Genomic DNA, 17,371 nt, shown 5'->3' on the forward strand with positions numbered 1-17,371 from the left:
GTAAACCAGCAAGAACCGAATCGGAACCGGTGTAGACCGAACCGTAATGTTCTAGTCATAAATTTAAGTGGAACCGCACCGAATCGAACCGTTAATATATTTCGGTTCTGGTTCCAATTTAGGGGTGGAACCGCACCGAACCGCATCGTGCCCACCCCTATCCACCACAATCCATTCAAATTCTTTAAAATCCATATGAATTTTGTAGGGGTCTTTAATCCTCTTAAATCCTATAAAATCTATCATTTTTAAAATCCTTTAAAATCTTAGTTTGACTAAACCCCCTAGTGTTTCACCAAGTAATAGATTAATATTAAAAGTATGGATGACAATCCAAACAGTTAAGCTCGATAATCGTGGATAACCGTCTGAATGAAACGGATTTAAGAATGAAATTTTGGTTATATTTCGGATATGGGAAAAATTAGAAATATTATTCGAATATGGTTATAGGGTCCTTGATCTGTATTCGCTCACGAAACTGACCCTAATAATAGATGTGACAACCCGTTTCAAATTTACGTTTTTATTTTATTTTAAAAGCGTGAATTTACTAAATTGCCCTAGAGGCAAGGACTTTGACTTCCGTTGACCATCGACTTGAGAGATGTGGGACTTATTCTTTAAGCATATCTTCGCAGTACTCTTTGGTACAAACGTATAGGCGAAAGCCGTTTGCGCGTCCGGATTATAACGGTATAGTTACGGACGTTCGAAATTGGTTATTCAAGGTTTAGTGTGTATGGAAGCCACAAAATCAGAAACGGAGGGAGGAAAAAAAAAAAAAAAAAAAAAAAAAAAAAAAAAAAAGGGAAAAGAGCTTCCCGTGCACCCATACCCGCGCCACCACGAGACCATCTTCCAAGGCCAATTCCGGCCAACTCCGGTGGAGGTTTTCGATACCACCACCACCATCTTGAAGCTCTCATTCCCCTCTACAAAAGCCACCCAAGAACCACCTTGATTAACCATGGTATGGAGCGGTTTGAGGCCACGAAAGTTGACGAAAATCAATGGTGCTCCGGCCACCCTTTTCGATTTTCCGGCAAATCGGCAAAGCGATGGCCGATACCACCACTTGGGCTTTGTAGCCCATCATCCCAGGAGCAAAACCCAACCAACCTTGACCCCGTTGGACCACCGTGGACGACGAATCGACGTCGGGAAGTTTTAGGCAACCGCCGGCTTCGTGGGCAAAATTGACCATTGTCCGTCCACTTTTGGACTTCGTGGAAGGTATGAAAGTTGCTCCACTCACTGAGATATTCATTTCTGTGAAGTTTGAGAATTTTTGGAAATAGTTGGATTTTCCGGCGAGTCGGGGCGGCCGACCGCCACCCGCGGCGGCGCGTGGCCAGTGGGCCGCCAATGCTATTTTTAGGCCATGTCAAATGTCTTGAATTCAGTTTTGTCATTTGAATGACGTAGGTTGATAGTTGGAACCTAAATTCGTTACGATACGTTACTTGATAAAAATGTGAATCGATGATCCGACCGTTGGATCGTCACCAAAATGGGATATATTATAATACGTAATATTTAAAGATTATAGGAATTTACAGATCGGGAATCTGACTTACGGATCTTCCTGAATTGGATTTGTAAGTTAGTAAAATAAATGTTCATGGCCACTTGTTTTAGGCAATTGGCGGAGATTTGACCGTTGGATCGTAATGAAATTTTAGTATGTTATTCTAGAAACATATTGTGGATCGTTGGGAGTTACGGATTGGAAATCTGATATGCGGATCTTCCGGGTCAAGTTATACAGGGTTGTAAACCCTACCGTCGATCTTTGATCAACGGTTGACTTGTGGTCAATGGGTATCAAACTATTTTAGAATGTCGTTGAGTTTGTATTTTATGTGAATTACGTACTCTTCGGATAAGAGTTCTGAGATGTGATTTGATAATTGGTCACAAGGACCAATCATTCAGGACGCCTCGATGTGTGCGCTAGAGAATCATAGCGTGGACTCCAGGTAAGTGGATCTTTTCCTTTTTATCGTACATATTATTGAGAGTTCTATCGACACTTTTAAATTGATTAGGTATATTACTTTCATATATAATTATTGTGAATGCTTGAAGTACGATATGAACTACGAATGGCTTGATCCCTATTTAGGGTACGTAGGCAGTCTAACGAGACATTAGATGCAGCCATAAAATATTTGAGACCAAAGCCTTGCTTGGGAAATTGAGTAAGGCGAAGGAAATTGGTAAAGGCAAGTTTTAGTTTTATGAATTAGTTAGCTAAATTAGTGTTAATTGGGTCGTCATGGATAATTATCCCTGAAAATAAGTAGTTTGGGAGTAATGCGTTATTGATTATACACTTCTCACTGTATTGTTTTTAATTGAACATGCTACGACATGGTTGAATATTAGATTGCATCATAGTATATCAATATGTATATTACTTGCATATAATTATTGGGAATGCTTTCAAGTGCAAAGGTGAATTCAGGACACCCAGGTAAGTTCAGGTGAGTTTATGGTACTAGTTGAATCTATTGCGTTATAGCATGACTACAGTTATGTGTTAGGCAACTTCGATACTGTCGTACTGGTTGCCATGAGTTGCACATGTTATATTGAGATGCATTGAGAGCTCATAAACCTGCACCCCGGTGTTAGTGCTCCCGCCCGTGGCCAGGGCACAGTCCTTCACGTGATGTTCATCTCCCGCACCTTATGCTCACCTTGGATTCAAGGTAGGTGCACAGTCTTGTCGTACAGACCACTTTAGGTGGTTCCGACTCGTAGGTGACCCGCGATTATTCGCCCAGTCTTCACGTGATCGTAGCACTTGAGCTTATTTATTTACACTCAGTCCTGTCGTACAGACCACTTTAGGTGGTTCCGACTCGTGTGCAGGTATACTTATTGAGCTATATGCTAGCCAGGATTGATGAGATATGGATAAGTCGTACAGGTCGCTAGAGGTGACTCCGACTTATATGCTAGCCAGGATTGATGAGATATGGATAAGTCGTACAGGTCACTAGAGGTGACTCCGACTTATATGCTAGTCAGGATTGATAAGATATGGATAAGTCGTACAGGTCACTAGAGGTGACTCCGACTTATATGCTAGCCATGATTGATGAGATACGGATAAGTTGTACATGTCATTTTAGATGACTCTGACTGATATATCACTTTGTATTGATTTAGTTCATTTGGCCTACTTATTAATGTATGGTGGAGTTAATGGCAAACCGTGGTTTTGGTCATTTCTGAGTATGGTTTGGATATATGTATATATGTTGTACTATCTTATGGAAAACGATACGGGTTTTACATTAGGGCATTACTTTTAGAGAGGTAATAACTTTGGGAAGCTTGGTTTTATTGCTTACTCACACCTTCTGTTTGGTGCCCTCCAGGTTTTAGCTGCTGAGTTTGTATCGACAACAATCTGTGGTGAATCTTAGTATTAATGGATATTTTTGAGGGTATGATTCTTACCCATACTACTGTACCTTAGTTATGCTCTGACATCGCGTGTGAAATGGGTTCGCTCCCACTCGTAGCGCACTCTGGTACTTAGACACTTTTAGATTCAAATTTATTCACTTTTTGTACACTATCACATTTTATGGTTTCGTCACCTTCCAAGTGTCGGCCAGCACAGCTCGATTCAGGGTCCAAGTGGACTTTCTGGGTCGGGGTGTGTCAATAGATATTATATATAATAATATAGTATTGTAATATAAATATATATATATATATATTCACCGAACCCATTAACTTGAGAATTAGAAAAATTGCATTTTGTGAGAAAATTAAGAAGTTTTGAATCAAAACCAATAAGAATCCAAGGTGCTTATGGGAGAGATCAAACATAAGCCACTATCATCAATGTATCTATTATTATAATGATGAAATTTGTATGTATCATATTATAATGCCTCAATTGAACGAATATTTTTTTTGTATTGACGAAGATAGTTATAACCGTTAACTATTGGGGAATCCATTACACGGTGAGTATGGTTATGGATAATCGTTGACGGTTAATTTACGGTTATGGATTTAATTAATTTTCAAGTTATAGGGATGGATATAACATTTTCGTATTCAAACCAAATCATTGCCATCCCTAATTAAAAGCCTAACCAATCCAATTTTATTCCTATTGTCTAAGCCCATTCAGCCCACCAAACAGACCCTAAGATTTTGAATCCCTCTCTCTACGAGAAATTAATTCTTTCATGTCCCAATTTCATTACTTGACAATTATTCATTGAACGGTAATGCACTTTTGGACATATAACAAATGTTATTGAACAATAATATCACTAAAACTAAAACTTATTTGCAGGAGAGAATCTCTCCTAATCTAATTAAAGTCATTCTATGTAACAATTTTGGATTTGTTGTACATTTTCTCACACAAGTCATTCTATTCTTAATTGGCACAAATAATTAGCCAAACCCTTGGTTTGTATTTTTCAAATAGGCCAAGCTGCTAGTAAAAAGAGGTCACTAATTGTGACACAATTACCTTATTATTGTAATTATACGTAGCTGACTGTTAAATTGTAACAGTGACATAAAGCTTTACTTTTTATGATATACAACCTAGTTGCTACGTACTGCTAATTCCAATCCAGTACTTACAAGGACTCCAAAAATATATCACGAGTCCTCCATACGCAGTTGGGAGCCAAGTCTAATCCCCTCAATAGTTAAGTTCTTAAATAGTTTAAACATGAAGTTAAGTAGACTAAACACAGAAAGGACTTTGGGCGTGACCCGTAATATCAGATGATGTTACTCATTCATATTGGTATTGGGTGATGAGTTTATATTTTATATGTGACGTTAATACAGAAAAACATGATATATGATGACTCAACTAGGCCAATTCATCTAGTTAGTGAGTGTACTTAGTTGCCCCTGTCCACCTGTATTGCTACACATGAAACTTACTAACGATTTTGATATTCTCCTTTAGCGTCACTACTATAGAGATTAAGATGTCTAACAAAATGTTTCAAAGAGACTAATGTATGGTAACTAGTAAGTAACGAGAAGCGGACTACATCTTTACCCTTCTTAAAAAAAAAATTTTGAATCCGCCACTAACACTACATGATGGTGTTACAATTAACAACGAATATCATGACCATGTTCTTCTCCACATAAAAAACAAGAATGAATTCACGGTTGGAATGTTTGATGCGTCCATGAACTAATGGCCATCACATGGAGCTTTCACGCTCACACAAACATGTGACCAGCCCACGGACTCCTCAGTGTCCCCTTCGGGCACTGTAACCCTTGTGACCTCCACCTCCTCATTTTCAACTACGTTCTTTTATTTGAACCTTCCATTATTTTGGATTATATTTGACCTAAAAATAAAACAAGTGGTCCAATATAAACTCTTCTTACTTATAAATTAAACCCATAACCTCAAATTTTCATATTCCATTCTAACAAAAAGTAATATATTTGGCTGGTCTGCATAAGTTTTTCTTTCTTTGTTGTAATAAGTTATTTCTGTATATACGTATCAAACTGCAACTTGTAAGAAAAATAAATGACTCTAACTCAAAAAGGAGCGAAGCAGTGTCCCTTATAAAATCCGTTTCAGATTTGCAGTAGTAGAACATTACACAACTCAGCCTCCAACCTCCGAGCAAAAATGGAAGACACAAATATCACATTTAGCTTCCTATTGTTCTTCTTTCTCCTCGTGGACTCCTCCTCCTTTGTTGTTTCATTTGGTTCACTCTTCTTCCCCCTTCCTCTCTCATTTCGTCTGGTTTTTCTACGATTCATAGATGTCCAATTTTCACATGTTACTAATTTTTTTTTTTTTTTTTTTACTGTTTTTCCACATTGCAGACGGCCCCCTGTATGATCCTACTGCTTACACTGAGGTAAAAGATAAATGCGAACAAATTATATGTGGGAATTGTGTTTTCATCACCTTGATAAATTGTTTTGTTAGGGCAGTGTAAGTTGCAGCCGGAGGAGCCTCTGTACGGCGGCGGGATCATCGTTGATCAGTTGGGAACCTCTACAAGCAGTGGAGTTTATTCACCATCGTTCGTACTGCACAATCTCACCCAGGGCACCATTTACTGTTTCTCCAGTTGGGTTTCTCAACTTTTTACCCTTCTCGTTAATTAACTATTTATTTCTCGGAAATTTAGGGTAAAAAATTGGTGGAGAAACGAAAAAAGATTCCGTTGCCGGGACTTGAACCCGGGTCTCTCGGGTGAGAGCCGAGTATCCTGACCAACTAGACTACAACGGATTGCTGCTATGCACGTCTTGTTCAACATATTTCTAATATAATAGATGAGCCATGCCCATGCTGGGCTAAGCTTAGCTAGGCATTATGTCTAAACAAATTACCCAGAAAGACCAAAGCCCAGCCCAGCCCAGCCTATTGTGTCTAAAAAACTACCAAAGCAAGCATAAGCGTTATAGGAATAAAACTTAGGTAACCCTAATTCTTGAACTTGCATAAACCAGTGTCGAAGGCTTGAGGTCACTTGTAGATTGCTTAATATCTTTTGCATAAGGAAAACAAAATCACTCATGAACGCGTGACTGCACTGCACTAATTAGAGACTTACAACTTTAGCCACTTGTGGATATGACATTAGCCTCATATGGTTTGTGCTTAATCTAACAGGTTGGGTCAAGATAGAGGGTACAGGCTCAGGTCTCATAAGGGCAAGCCTAAGGACAGAAAATGAAATATATAACTGTGTAGGAACTGTTTTGGCTAAGGATAGATGCTGGTCATTTCTCAAGGGTGGCTTTGTCCTAAACTCGCCATCCCAATTATCCATCCTATTCTTTCAGGTAACTTTTCCTACTCGACATATTTCACTACTTATCTTTTACTGCCCCCCAAAAGTTTCAAAATTTAATGTAAATTTTTAATATTTTTGTTTCGATTGTATATAGAATGCAGATGACTGTGCTGTAAACATAGAAATTGCCAGCTCTTCTTTGCAGCCATTTGGTGTTCAACAATGGAATGCATATCAGGAATATATGATCAACACTGTGAGTATATATATTTTCATTTGATTTGGATCTCTGGTTAATTTAACTATGAAAGACTGAAAGTTGTTAATTTTGTGTAATATTTTCTTTGTTTGTCAATAGAAACGGAAGCGTGCCGTGACGGTTCATGTCTCAGATATGCAGGGAAAGAGGCTGCAAGGAGCGGCAATTGACGTAGAGCAAGTCTCCAAAGATTTCCCATTTGGATCTGCAATTGCAAAGACCATTCTAGGCAATCTGCCCTATCAGGTTAGGATGCAGTCCATACTCGTAGAAAAACTTGCGTGGATATTTGATGTAGGACAGAGTATGGCAGCGGAATTTAAATAATTTAGCGGAAGCAAAAACACATTAAACTTATCTTAAAACAATAGTAAAGGATAATTGGAATCACTCCAGCCACCACTTTTGTTCCGCATCATTATGCTATCGTGTGATATTGTTGAGCGGCAGAACAGTTTAGTTAAAAAATGACATGTATTTAAGAAATAATTTTGATCATCAAATTTAACCAATGTTATCTTAATTTTAAATGAATTGTTCTGATACTCAACACTGTTACGTGACAGTAATTGACCAATATAGGTTTTTCTCATACAATCAAGCCTTACGCTTGAAAGAATTGCCCTTTATGCAAAAACCAATCTCATAAGCAACATGACAATAACGAGAATGCTAAGCTAAGAATAGATTTTTATTGTGTTCAGGAAATAAAAATTTTGATCCTCAAATATAAACAATGTCATCATTTAACTAAACTGTTATGTCACTCATCATTGTCACGTGACAGGAACAACCTCACATAAATTTTTGGTTTTTTAGCCAAAATAGTCATTGAGATATGCATAACTCCTCACTTTGATCCCTGAGATTTCAAATCAATAGAAGTGGTCCCTAAGATTGTCCATTATCCATCATTTTCGTCATTCTGTTCAAAACTCCGTTAAGTGTCCCGGAGCTCTTGACCGGAAGTTTGGGCAATTTTCAAAATTTCGTAACTTAATCGTTTCTTAACCAAATTCGACCCATAATACATCAAAATGAAGATAGAAAAGTGTAGAACAAGATTATACCATTTAGAAGCTCAATGGTTATCGGAAATGGTCGGAAAATAGCCTCAAAGTTGACTGGTCTGATGAAAAACTGAAAAACTCGCCGGGAACTGGGTAAATTTTAAACGTTCATAACTTCTTCAATACTCAACTAAATCAAGTGATTCAAAAAACAAAATCATACTTCTCGACGAGAAAAAGATAATGGTACCTTTTTCAGTGGTTAAATCTCCGTGTTTTTTCCGTAAAACAGCTCGAAAGTGGCTAACTTGAGACCAAGACAGCCACTTTCGAGCCGTTTTCCGGCCAAAAAACGGCGATTTAGCCTCTGAAAAAGATACCATTATCTTCTTCTCGTCGAGAAGTATGATTTTTGTTTTTCAATCACTTGATTTCGTCGAGTATTGAAGAAGTTATGAACGTTTAAAGTTTGCCCAGTTTCCGGCGAGTTTTCCAGTTTTCCCTCAGACCAGTCAATTTTGAGGCTATTTTCCGACAATCTCCAGCAACCATTGGACTTCTAAGTTGGCATAATCTTATTATACACTTTCCTATCTTCATTTTGATATATTATGGGTCAAATTTGGTTAAGAAACGATTGAGTTACAAAGCTTTGAAACTTGCCCAAACTTCTGGCCAAGAGCTCCGGAACACTTAACGGAATTTTTAACGGAATGATTAAAATGATGGATGGTTGACAATATCAGGGACCACTTCTATTGATTTGAAATCTCAGGGACCAAAGTGAGGAGTTATGCAAATCTCAGGATTCATTTTGGCTAAAAAGCCTAAATTTTTCTTATAAAATCGAGTCTCAAGTTGTTTATGCAATGCATCAACATAATTGCTAGCTAAGAACAAAATTTACAATCCAGAATTGGTTCGCAAAACGATTCAATGCCGCGGTGTTTGAGAACGAACTCAAGTGGTATGCAACGGAACCTGAACAGGGCAAAACCAACTACACCGTTCCAGATCAAATGCTGCAATTTGTGCGTGCCAACCGAGTCATTGCTAGAGGTCACAACATATTCTGGGAAGATCCCAAATACACGCCGCCATGGGTTCGAAACCTTACCGGCAGCGAGCTGCATTTGGCGGTAAACTCCCGAATCCAAAGCCTAATGAGCCAATACAGAGAAGAGTTCGTCCATTGGGACGTCAGCAATGAAATGCTTCACTTTGATTTCTATGAGCAGAAGCTTGGCCCCAATGCCACATTGCATTTTTTCGAGACGGCACACAAATCTGACCCTTTGGCAACCCTTTTCATGAATGATTTTAATGTGGTCGAGACTTGCAGCGATGTAAATTCGACCGTTGATTCCTACATTTCAAGGTTGAGGGAGCTTAGGCATGGTGGAGCATTGATGGATGGGATTGGACTAGAGGGTCATTTTACAGTACCAAACCTCCCTCTAATGAGAGCAATCCTTGACAAGTTGGCCACATTAGGCCTTCCCATTTGGCTCACAGAGGTTGATATCAGCAGCACTCTAGACAAAGAAACACAGGTAAATAAGTTGTTACACATAGGAACAGAAACTACGGTAGGACTGCCTGATTAGGATAGCTCTCACATCAAATGGGATCAACATCCCATGCTTTGGTGAGAGTGTCATACATATGACCTGGTCAGGCGTTCCTACCCAAGTTTTTCTCTACATAAAGGGCATGAAAAGCTACATGGAGTTGTTCCAACCACTTGCCTAGTTACAAAATGACATGTGTTCAACTTTAATGTTCGGGTTTTAAGCGAAGCATTTGGCACGACAGAAACAATCTCATGTAAAATTATTTTCTACTCCGGGACTAACCTACTACAGTTTTTGTTGTTCTGCATAGGCAATTTATCTAGAACAAGTTTTACGAGAAGGCTTCTCGCATCCATCGGTGAATGGGATAATGCTTTGGACTGCATTGCATCCTAATGGGTGCTACCAAATGTGCCTAACAGACAATAACCTTCATAACCTACCTGCTGGTGATATGGTGGACAAGCTCTTGAAAGAATGGCAAACTGGGGAGGTAGAGGGCCAGACAGATGAGCATGGATCATACAGCTTCTATGGTTTCTTGGGTGAATATAGAGTAAGTATCAAGTATGGCAATAGGACTTCAAGCTCAACATTCTCACTGTGCCAAGGTGAAGAAACCAGACATATTAGCATTCAATTGTGATACAATTGGATATCATATTCGAATGGACCTCGTAATCCTAAGAAAATAGGTTTTTTAGCTTACTAATTCTTTGATTCCAGTTAGTAAGAGGGATCTTGAACTAAGAAATAGATTCTAGAAGCTAAAAAAGGGTACCGAAAAATTAACGATAGTTCTTTATCTTTTGAATTGTTCTACTGGATCGGTCGCTCATGACCTTCGGTCTCCACCTCGACCTGATGATAAAATAGGTTATAAATTTTGTCTCGCTAGGACATGTATTTCTATTACTAGGAAATTCATAAATGAAGTAGTTAATGGTGGAGTTGCCATTTGTTGTGACAAATCTTGTATGTGTTCCTAAGAAAAAGAAGCTGTCCATTTTTGGGGTCTCTTAGGGGTGTGGAAATACATAAGAAAAGGTATAATGACAGACCAAAAGGCTCAACTAAAAGGAATCGACGGAGAAGTTTTGTGTTATATATGATTCGAATTTAGGTGCAAAGCGGACAACATTATTTTATGACGAACTTGGCTACGCCCATATCTCCTAACTATATAGAGATTTAGTTTCAGCAAAAAAGTAGAAAATCCACAATTTAATAAGGAAAATCTGTACTTTTGTGTACAATGGTTTTAGATAACCTACCGTTTGACCCCCTGAACTATTACTTGAGTTAAATTTGTCATCCTAAATGTGAGATGTAGACTACATAGGGGGACAATATTCTGCATATTAAAGCAACAACACAAAAAGAATTTAAGATGGGCAAAAGAAATGCTAAGAAGACTCTCTCAAAAGTCGGACTTTTTATGGACTCTCCGTCACCTCATCTTTTTGGCACAATTCCCGTGCTAATATTATAAAGCATTATATCGAAAACATGAGGTGACGGAGACTCTCACTTTAGAGTCTCCTTAGCATTTCTCGATGGGCAATTAAGGATTCTAAATTCTTTAGAACCTCAAGAGTTAATGTTCTTCTACATAGTTAGAATTATTGAGTAAACTACAGATTGACTCCTTGAATACTACTCCAGTTAAAATTGACCTTCCGAACTACTTTTTGATAAATTAACCTCCTAAACTATTTGAAATCAAAAAATTAACTCCTCACTATCAAAGTCGATGAAATTTCATTTACTTCGCCGTCAAATACTGGCACGGTTTTACCCTCAAGAGTTAATCATGTGCTAGTATTTGACAGTAAAATGGATTGAATTTCATTGAATTTGATGGTGAGGAGTTAACTAACTAATTTAAAACAGTTCAGGGACCAAAAAAATAGGGGAACTTTAACGAAAAGCTCCCGGTAGTGTTTATTTTAACGAAAAATCACATTTTTACTCTAAAAAGTCAATCCTGGTACTATTCACTTACAACACATTTTTGTCATTTTCGTTAAAACTCAAAGTTTTTAAGCATTTTTCATTAATTTTCCTAAAAAATAATCCGAGAGATCAATCAATTTTAACTGGAATAATAATTCACGAGATCAAATGACAGTTTACTCGATAATTCTAACTAAGTATAAGAACATTAAGTCCTGAGGTTGTGAATAATTCAGAATCCGTAGTTGCCCATCTTAAATTATTTTGGTGCTGTTGCTTTAATCTGCAGAAATTGTCCCCCTGTGTAGCTTGTATCTCACATTTACTCCACACCAACTTCTTTACTACTTTTCTAAGATGCCATGATTCCCAGCAGACTAACCTTTTGATACTTATGTAACAATTGCAATTAGGCCAAATTGGTGAATCTGCTTTCTAAAGTTTAGTCAAATTTGTCGACAAAAGTAGCACACGAGTGACAAATGTGACGGAGAATACAAACTTTTTGTAAGTATGAAAACACCTTATATGTGACCCAAACATGTATATTTTGCTGAAAAATTCATTAAAAAATGCAAATGTTAAAACTACATGCATCAAATTAGAACTTCGCCCAAACTACATTGGCCCAAAATTATAGTTTGAACTTGTAATTATGCACTCAAAAAAAAAAAAAAAGAAAAAAAAAATCTAAGGGAAGGGTCATTATTGTTTGTGTAATTATCCTACACAAACAGTGGTTAGGATATAATTGAAGGGTAATTATTGTTTGAGAAAAACTTGTCCAGGCACCAAGCGAGGTCATTAGAACGCAATAAATTGAGGATTTGATTCTGGTGGGAAGGGAAGGACCCACATTTTACTTAATGGAGAAACTGCTTAATACTACTATAGCATTATGAGTCCCCTTGTTCATTAAAATCTGATTGGCTGCAGATCAACATACGCCACCTTGAGTAACTTCCGTCATCACGTAAATAGTTTGTAACTCAAGTAGTTAAAATCATTTATATAGTCATCTTTAGTTTTCTCTGCCTGATATCACTTGTATCAAAAGAAATGACGAAAAAACTTCGATTAGGACTAATTAAGCTGTCCGCTTACGCCAATTTACATAATCACTATGCGAATTTTGCAAAGATTGGTCCAAAAAGTGGTTTGATGTTATGAAAAATTTCAAAGGTGGGCCAAAAAGAGCCTATATTCTCATCTCAACAATGTCAACATCATGTTCCTTTTACGCAAATTTTCGGAAGAAAAGTTGATGGTGTATGATTACATCAAACATTAGAAGGTAGCTAATTATGTCATTTGCACAAATCCGCCACTTTTCCTCCAAATCCCTCTTTATTTTAGTTGTGAAGATTTGTTTTGCATTTGTTCTTGGGTCCCCAAAACCCACTGACGATTAGGTTATTTCCCTTGAAAATCCAACCTACGATTTCAACCCCAATGCACCCTCTCACCAAACAAAATAATAACATGGAAATAACTTAGGGTTTTGTACCACCTCTTGTCTATAACGCTCATTGTATGAACACAACATGGTATGAAAATTTGTCATACATAAGTTTTGCTCGATATTGAGTAGGAATGAGTGAGCAAAAAACGAGTTCTAAACTCAGTGTAACTCCCATGAACACGACATATTTTCTGATCTTGTAATTGCACGTATTCAAAGTTTACTTCAACACGTGCTTGAACACTCACAAATCGTAGGAAAAAAAATTTAGAGAGAGATTAAACATAAACTTGAAATGCCCGCAAAGTGGTGCCTCTCAAACGGAAAGCAGCCTACAGTTTTACTCACGCATTCGATTATACACTTCCTTTTCAAGAGAAACCTTCACAAGCCACACACAAATTCTCTTTCTTTTGATACAAAATCAAAGCAGAAACAAAACCCAAAAACAAAAAGGCAGTCGAAGACCAAAAGAACGGTTTTCAATCCTCATTTGTTGCTTTAATAAGTACATAGCGGCGGAACCTTCAGACTCCAGAGTTCAGACAAGCTTTAAGTGGGAAAGAAAAAGGGCACTTACTACTACATGAAGGACTTGAACTACATCTCGGAACGCCAATGTGACATTCCAGACTAAATATATGACGCTAATGTATTAACTTTTCCACATAGCATTGCATAATTAATTTAGTTCGAAATGTTAACCTATTCAAGGATCTCCAGATCTATGCTTATTTTCAACTCCCTAAAGCATTTCGTCTCTTACTATGCCTTTCCTTGTCTATGGGTACCTAGGTATCCAAGCATTTCCTCGTTAGAACCTTGCCCTTAACTTTATTTATGGGCTATGTCATCCCCTAAGGTGCTGCTGAATGGAGGGATATGTTTAAGATGTTTGAATGATCGATATATCATGGCATGGATCGAACTGCTTTTGAGAGACTGACATTTTAGCATTCTTGTTTACATATGTGCTCACTGCGATAAAAAAGGGTAAAGAGCAACTTTTCTGATGTGTATGTTGCAATGATATTTGGAGGGAATGTTGATGGATTTTACAATGTTGATGAATCTGTCAGCGTTTCCTACCAAAGGCAAAACTCCGGTGACCACTTAAACACTCAAAACCTCGTGAAGAATTTACATTGAGGACCAACAAGCCAAGGAATCATAGAGTCGGAGGAAAACTTCCCATTGTCTTACATTTATGGTCACATGCTATTCACATGATGGATTAAATGTTCGACACTCGTCCCATGGTGCATGAAAGTCAAGGGCTACAGGTAGAGATAGGACAAGAGGATAAATAAAGCTGCTGAGGCAGTGAGTGAGTGTAGAGTAGGGCGAGGTACTGCCTTAGGTGAGTCTCCCATGGCCAAACCAGCTAACCATGACCCATCTGCCAGCATTGCTTCACCAGCCCCCGTGCCGGAACCTGCCCCAGTACCCGTACCCGCACCTGTACCAGAACCAGACACTGCACCGTCTGAGCCGGCACCGGAATTCGAATAAGTAAACCCGGGATCCGACCCGGAAGTAGCAGCCCCTTGTGATGGTGTTGCTGTCATTGGTGTTGTTGAATCTCTAGAAGATTTCTGACTGCATACCCACATGATCAAATGTTAGAAGAAACCATATAAAACCAGCTAATTAATCAGAAACCCTACAAAGTGACAGTCCAAAGTGATGAAAATAATACATAATCATATGCAAAAGCAATCTTACCAACATAAGTTAATTACATAAAAACCCAAATATTATAAATAAAATACCCCAAAACTTAATCAAACATCAAAAAGAGAATCTTTGGCAGCATGGCATTGGCAATTAGCCACTAAACCACCCACAACAAAATGAAACTCACAAAAAGAGAGAATATTAGATCATATTTATATTTTAATTTTTCAAGGAATAATCATTAGCTTGTTGGGATTTTATAACATGTCAAAATTTATAAGGTCTCGTATATGAATTCAGCTCATAAAAATTTATATGTAAATCCCTGAATGATGAAATACGTTCAACAAAAGTTTGTGAAGCAATAAAGCAAAAGCATATAGCTTTAATCTTTTTACCTTGGAGAAGAGGGGCAAAAGGTCACCGTGTAATCAGCACCAGTGCACGTAAACGTACTTGTAGCATCGTCGTAGGCGTAGCTATATGACTTGGGGCACGCCGCCTTAAACATCTGCGAGTAAACCGACGGGCTACAAGTGTTAGGTGTAGCATACGCGCCGCTGCAACAGTATTCGGGAGTTCCAAACGCCTCGCACGCGCTCTTACACGCGTCGCCATCGCCAACCCTCAACTCGGTCGGACACATCCTGTTCAGATCTGTGGAGCACCCGGTCGAAGCGCACTGACCCGACCCGCCAGTCCCTTCGACAAAAAGGGGCAAGTTGTACCCGTCTACTAGGCTGACGTCGTAGAAGTCCTGACCGCCGGTACCAAGAGTGAACTCGGCTAGCGTCGCAGGCGGGGCGGCTCCGGCTCCGTTGCATTCCACCTGGCCGGAGCCACAGTCGCCGGTGGTGCAGGACCCCGAACCGGATCCGTCAAAACTGCAGCCTGTTCGGGCCCAGAAACGACCTGACCAGCCGGTCGGGGCTTGGAATGTGCGGGCTGTTTGTTGGGGGAGCTCGAATCCGGTAGAGTCGAGCGTAGGACTGTTCGCATTTGCGAGAATGCCGGGCCATACTGTGTAGTCACATCTGTTGACGAATGTGAATGTCGTCGCTAAAACACCTGAAACACAAAATACATAGGAGGGGGAGAGAGAGAGAGAGAGAGAGAGAGAGAGAGTTGTGAACTTGTTAGTGAAAATGTGAGTTTTGACAGAGACCCAGATGAAATTACGGAAAACCCATGAAAGCAGAGAAGCCGAGAGAGTGGAAGTTTGGAGCTTTACCTGTGGAAGCCATGGCAAGTAAGAGAAGAAGGCTGAAAGTGAATGAAGGTGAAGATGTAAAGAAGGGATCCATGTGGAGTATCTTATGATTTTTCTGAGTTGGGACCTTTTTCTAAAACAGGGAGGAGGTGGAGAGTGGGAATGAGCAGCGACGGCCTGTGAGGGAGGAGGATGGCGGTGATGTGGGAGGCTCTGGGAGTGAGGACAATGCAGGGGTTTAGGGAGGGGGAGAGAGAGAGTGATTGGAGGAAGGAAGGGAGCACTTGAATGGGGTTCAATATGACAGCTAAAACGACAAAGTTGTTATGGGGGACTGAGCATGAGAGACGCAAATCAATTATAAAACAGTAGCTAACTAGCTATGCAGTCCCTCTGACGGTCTCACCTTTTATGTTTTACCATTTTTTTTGTTTTTACGAAAATTAATGAAAATATTTTGAAAATTTTAAATTTTAATGATAAGAATAAAATAAAAGATAAATAATATCATAATTAACTTTTTAATGTAAAAATATGATTTTTCGTTAAAGTAAACAATACAGAGAACTTTTTATTAAAGTTTCTTTTTTCTTTTCCTCAAGCTTATGACAAACAATATTATACTGATTGTTACCACAAAAAAACAAAAAAAAGAAACAATATTATACTGATTATTTAGGGGAAGAAAATAGAGTACATTCTTTTTTCTTTTTCTTTTTCTTTTTTTTTCAAACAAGATTACTTCCATAAAAATTAGTACAAGATCTAAAAAGATCTAGCTAAATAACAACAAATAAAGTAACATGTCCAAACAAAAAGAGAGCTGCAACCCAAAATACAACGAGAGACCCACACAAACTTAGACTTGAAAGCGGCAAAAACAAAAAAATAAAAAATAAAAAAAAATTATCTCAACCAGCGTAAACCAAACTCCAAAACTGAGAAAGTAGATAACAAATCCAAGTCTCCTTCACGAACCCCTGCAAATAAACAGAGTACCTTATGTATAGAAAGTGAGGCTAAGGGGTTATGTAAAATACCCATACTGTGGTGGGGACCGCAAAATACTTGGCCTCGATGGGAATCCGACATGTCAATTGCTGGAAGGGAGGTGAGGGAGGAAAATGGATCTGATATCCAATGTGTGATTGGAGTATGCAAATCTGAACATGGGATGAGGTGCGGATGGAATAACACTGCTAAGACTGTCTCCAATTCTTGGATTAAAACCTAAAATTTTTAGCTTAGAAAATTTAGGTTTTAATCCAGAAACACTTTTTTCTGCTCCAACCCTTCTGGGTTAAATTTTTAGCCCGAGATCATTAAATAATGAACTTAGGATTATTTTTTTCTCTTAAAGTAACATTTAAAAAAAAAAAATTATGTAGACTATCCTAATTTAATTTGATGAACATTATAACCTAAAAATATTTAGATT

At 38.4% G+C, this 17,371-nt stretch overlaps 2 protein-coding genes and 1 non-coding gene across 3 annotated transcripts; 1 reads left to right on the plus strand and 2 right to left on the minus strand.

Moving 5' to 3' along the window:
- The first annotated feature begins 5,659 nt into the window (after positions 1–5,659).
- On the plus strand, positions 5,660–10,476 carry LOC137723728 (endo-1,4-beta-xylanase 5-like). Its single transcript, XM_068462923.1, has 8 exons — positions 5,660–5,741; positions 5,863–5,897; positions 5,974–6,112; positions 6,662–6,834; positions 6,940–7,041; positions 7,144–7,290; positions 8,969–9,607; positions 9,939–10,476. The coding sequence occupies exons 1-8, from the start codon at positions 5,660–5,662 to the stop codon at positions 10,272–10,274; spliced, it is 1,653 nt and encodes a 550-aa protein (XP_068319024.1). The 3' UTR covers positions 10,275–10,476.
- TRNAE-CUC (transfer RNA glutamic acid (anticodon CUC)) lies at positions 6,205–6,277 on the minus strand. Its single transcript has one exon. It is a non-coding gene; the product is annotated as a tRNA-Glu (tRNA).
- Positions 10,477–14,222: 3,746 nt separating the features above from the next.
- On the minus strand, positions 14,223–16,190 carry LOC137725761 (thaumatin-like protein 1). The gene is made up of 3 exons (XM_068464542.1): positions 15,955–16,190; positions 15,122–15,791; positions 14,223–14,645 (listed from the first exon to the last, which is right to left on the minus strand). Exons 1-3 carry the CDS (start codon positions 16,025–16,027, stop codon positions 14,324–14,326), a joined length of 1,065 nt encoding a protein of 354 aa, XP_068320643.1. The 5' UTR covers positions 16,028–16,190; the 3' UTR covers positions 14,223–14,323.
- Between the last annotated feature and the right edge of the window lie 1,181 nt (positions 16,191–17,371).

The sequence above is a fragment of the Pyrus communis genome, chromosome 2 (genome assembly GCF_963583255.1).
Source record: "Pyrus communis chromosome 2, drPyrComm1.1, whole genome shotgun sequence".
NCBI lineage: Eukaryota > Viridiplantae > Streptophyta > Magnoliopsida > Rosales > Rosaceae > Pyrus > Pyrus communis.

Coding starts and splice junctions, on each gene's coding strand:
- LOC137723728 (XM_068462923.1), top strand. CDS start 5,660: ATGGAAGACACAAATATCACATTTAGCTTCCTATTGTTCTTCTTTCTC. Junction 7,291..8,968: donor TAGGCAATCTGCCCTATCAG/GTTAGGATGCAG, acceptor TTTACAATCCAG/AATTGGTTCGCAAAACGATT. Junction 9,608..9,938: donor CTCTAGACAAAGAAACACAG/GTAAATAAGTTG, acceptor TGTTCTGCATAG/GCAATTTATCTAGAACAAGT.
- LOC137725761 (XM_068464542.1), bottom strand. CDS start 16,027: ATGGATCCCTTCTTTACATCTTCACCTTCATTCACTTTCAGCCTTCTT. Junction 15,792..15,954: donor ACTTGCCATGGCTTCCACAG/GTAAAGCTCCAA, acceptor TTTGTGTTTCAG/GTGTTTTAGCGACGACATTC. Junction 14,646..15,121: donor TTTTGCCCCTCTTCTCCAAG/GTAAAAAGATTA, acceptor GTGGGTATGCAG/TCAGAAATCTTCTAGAGATT.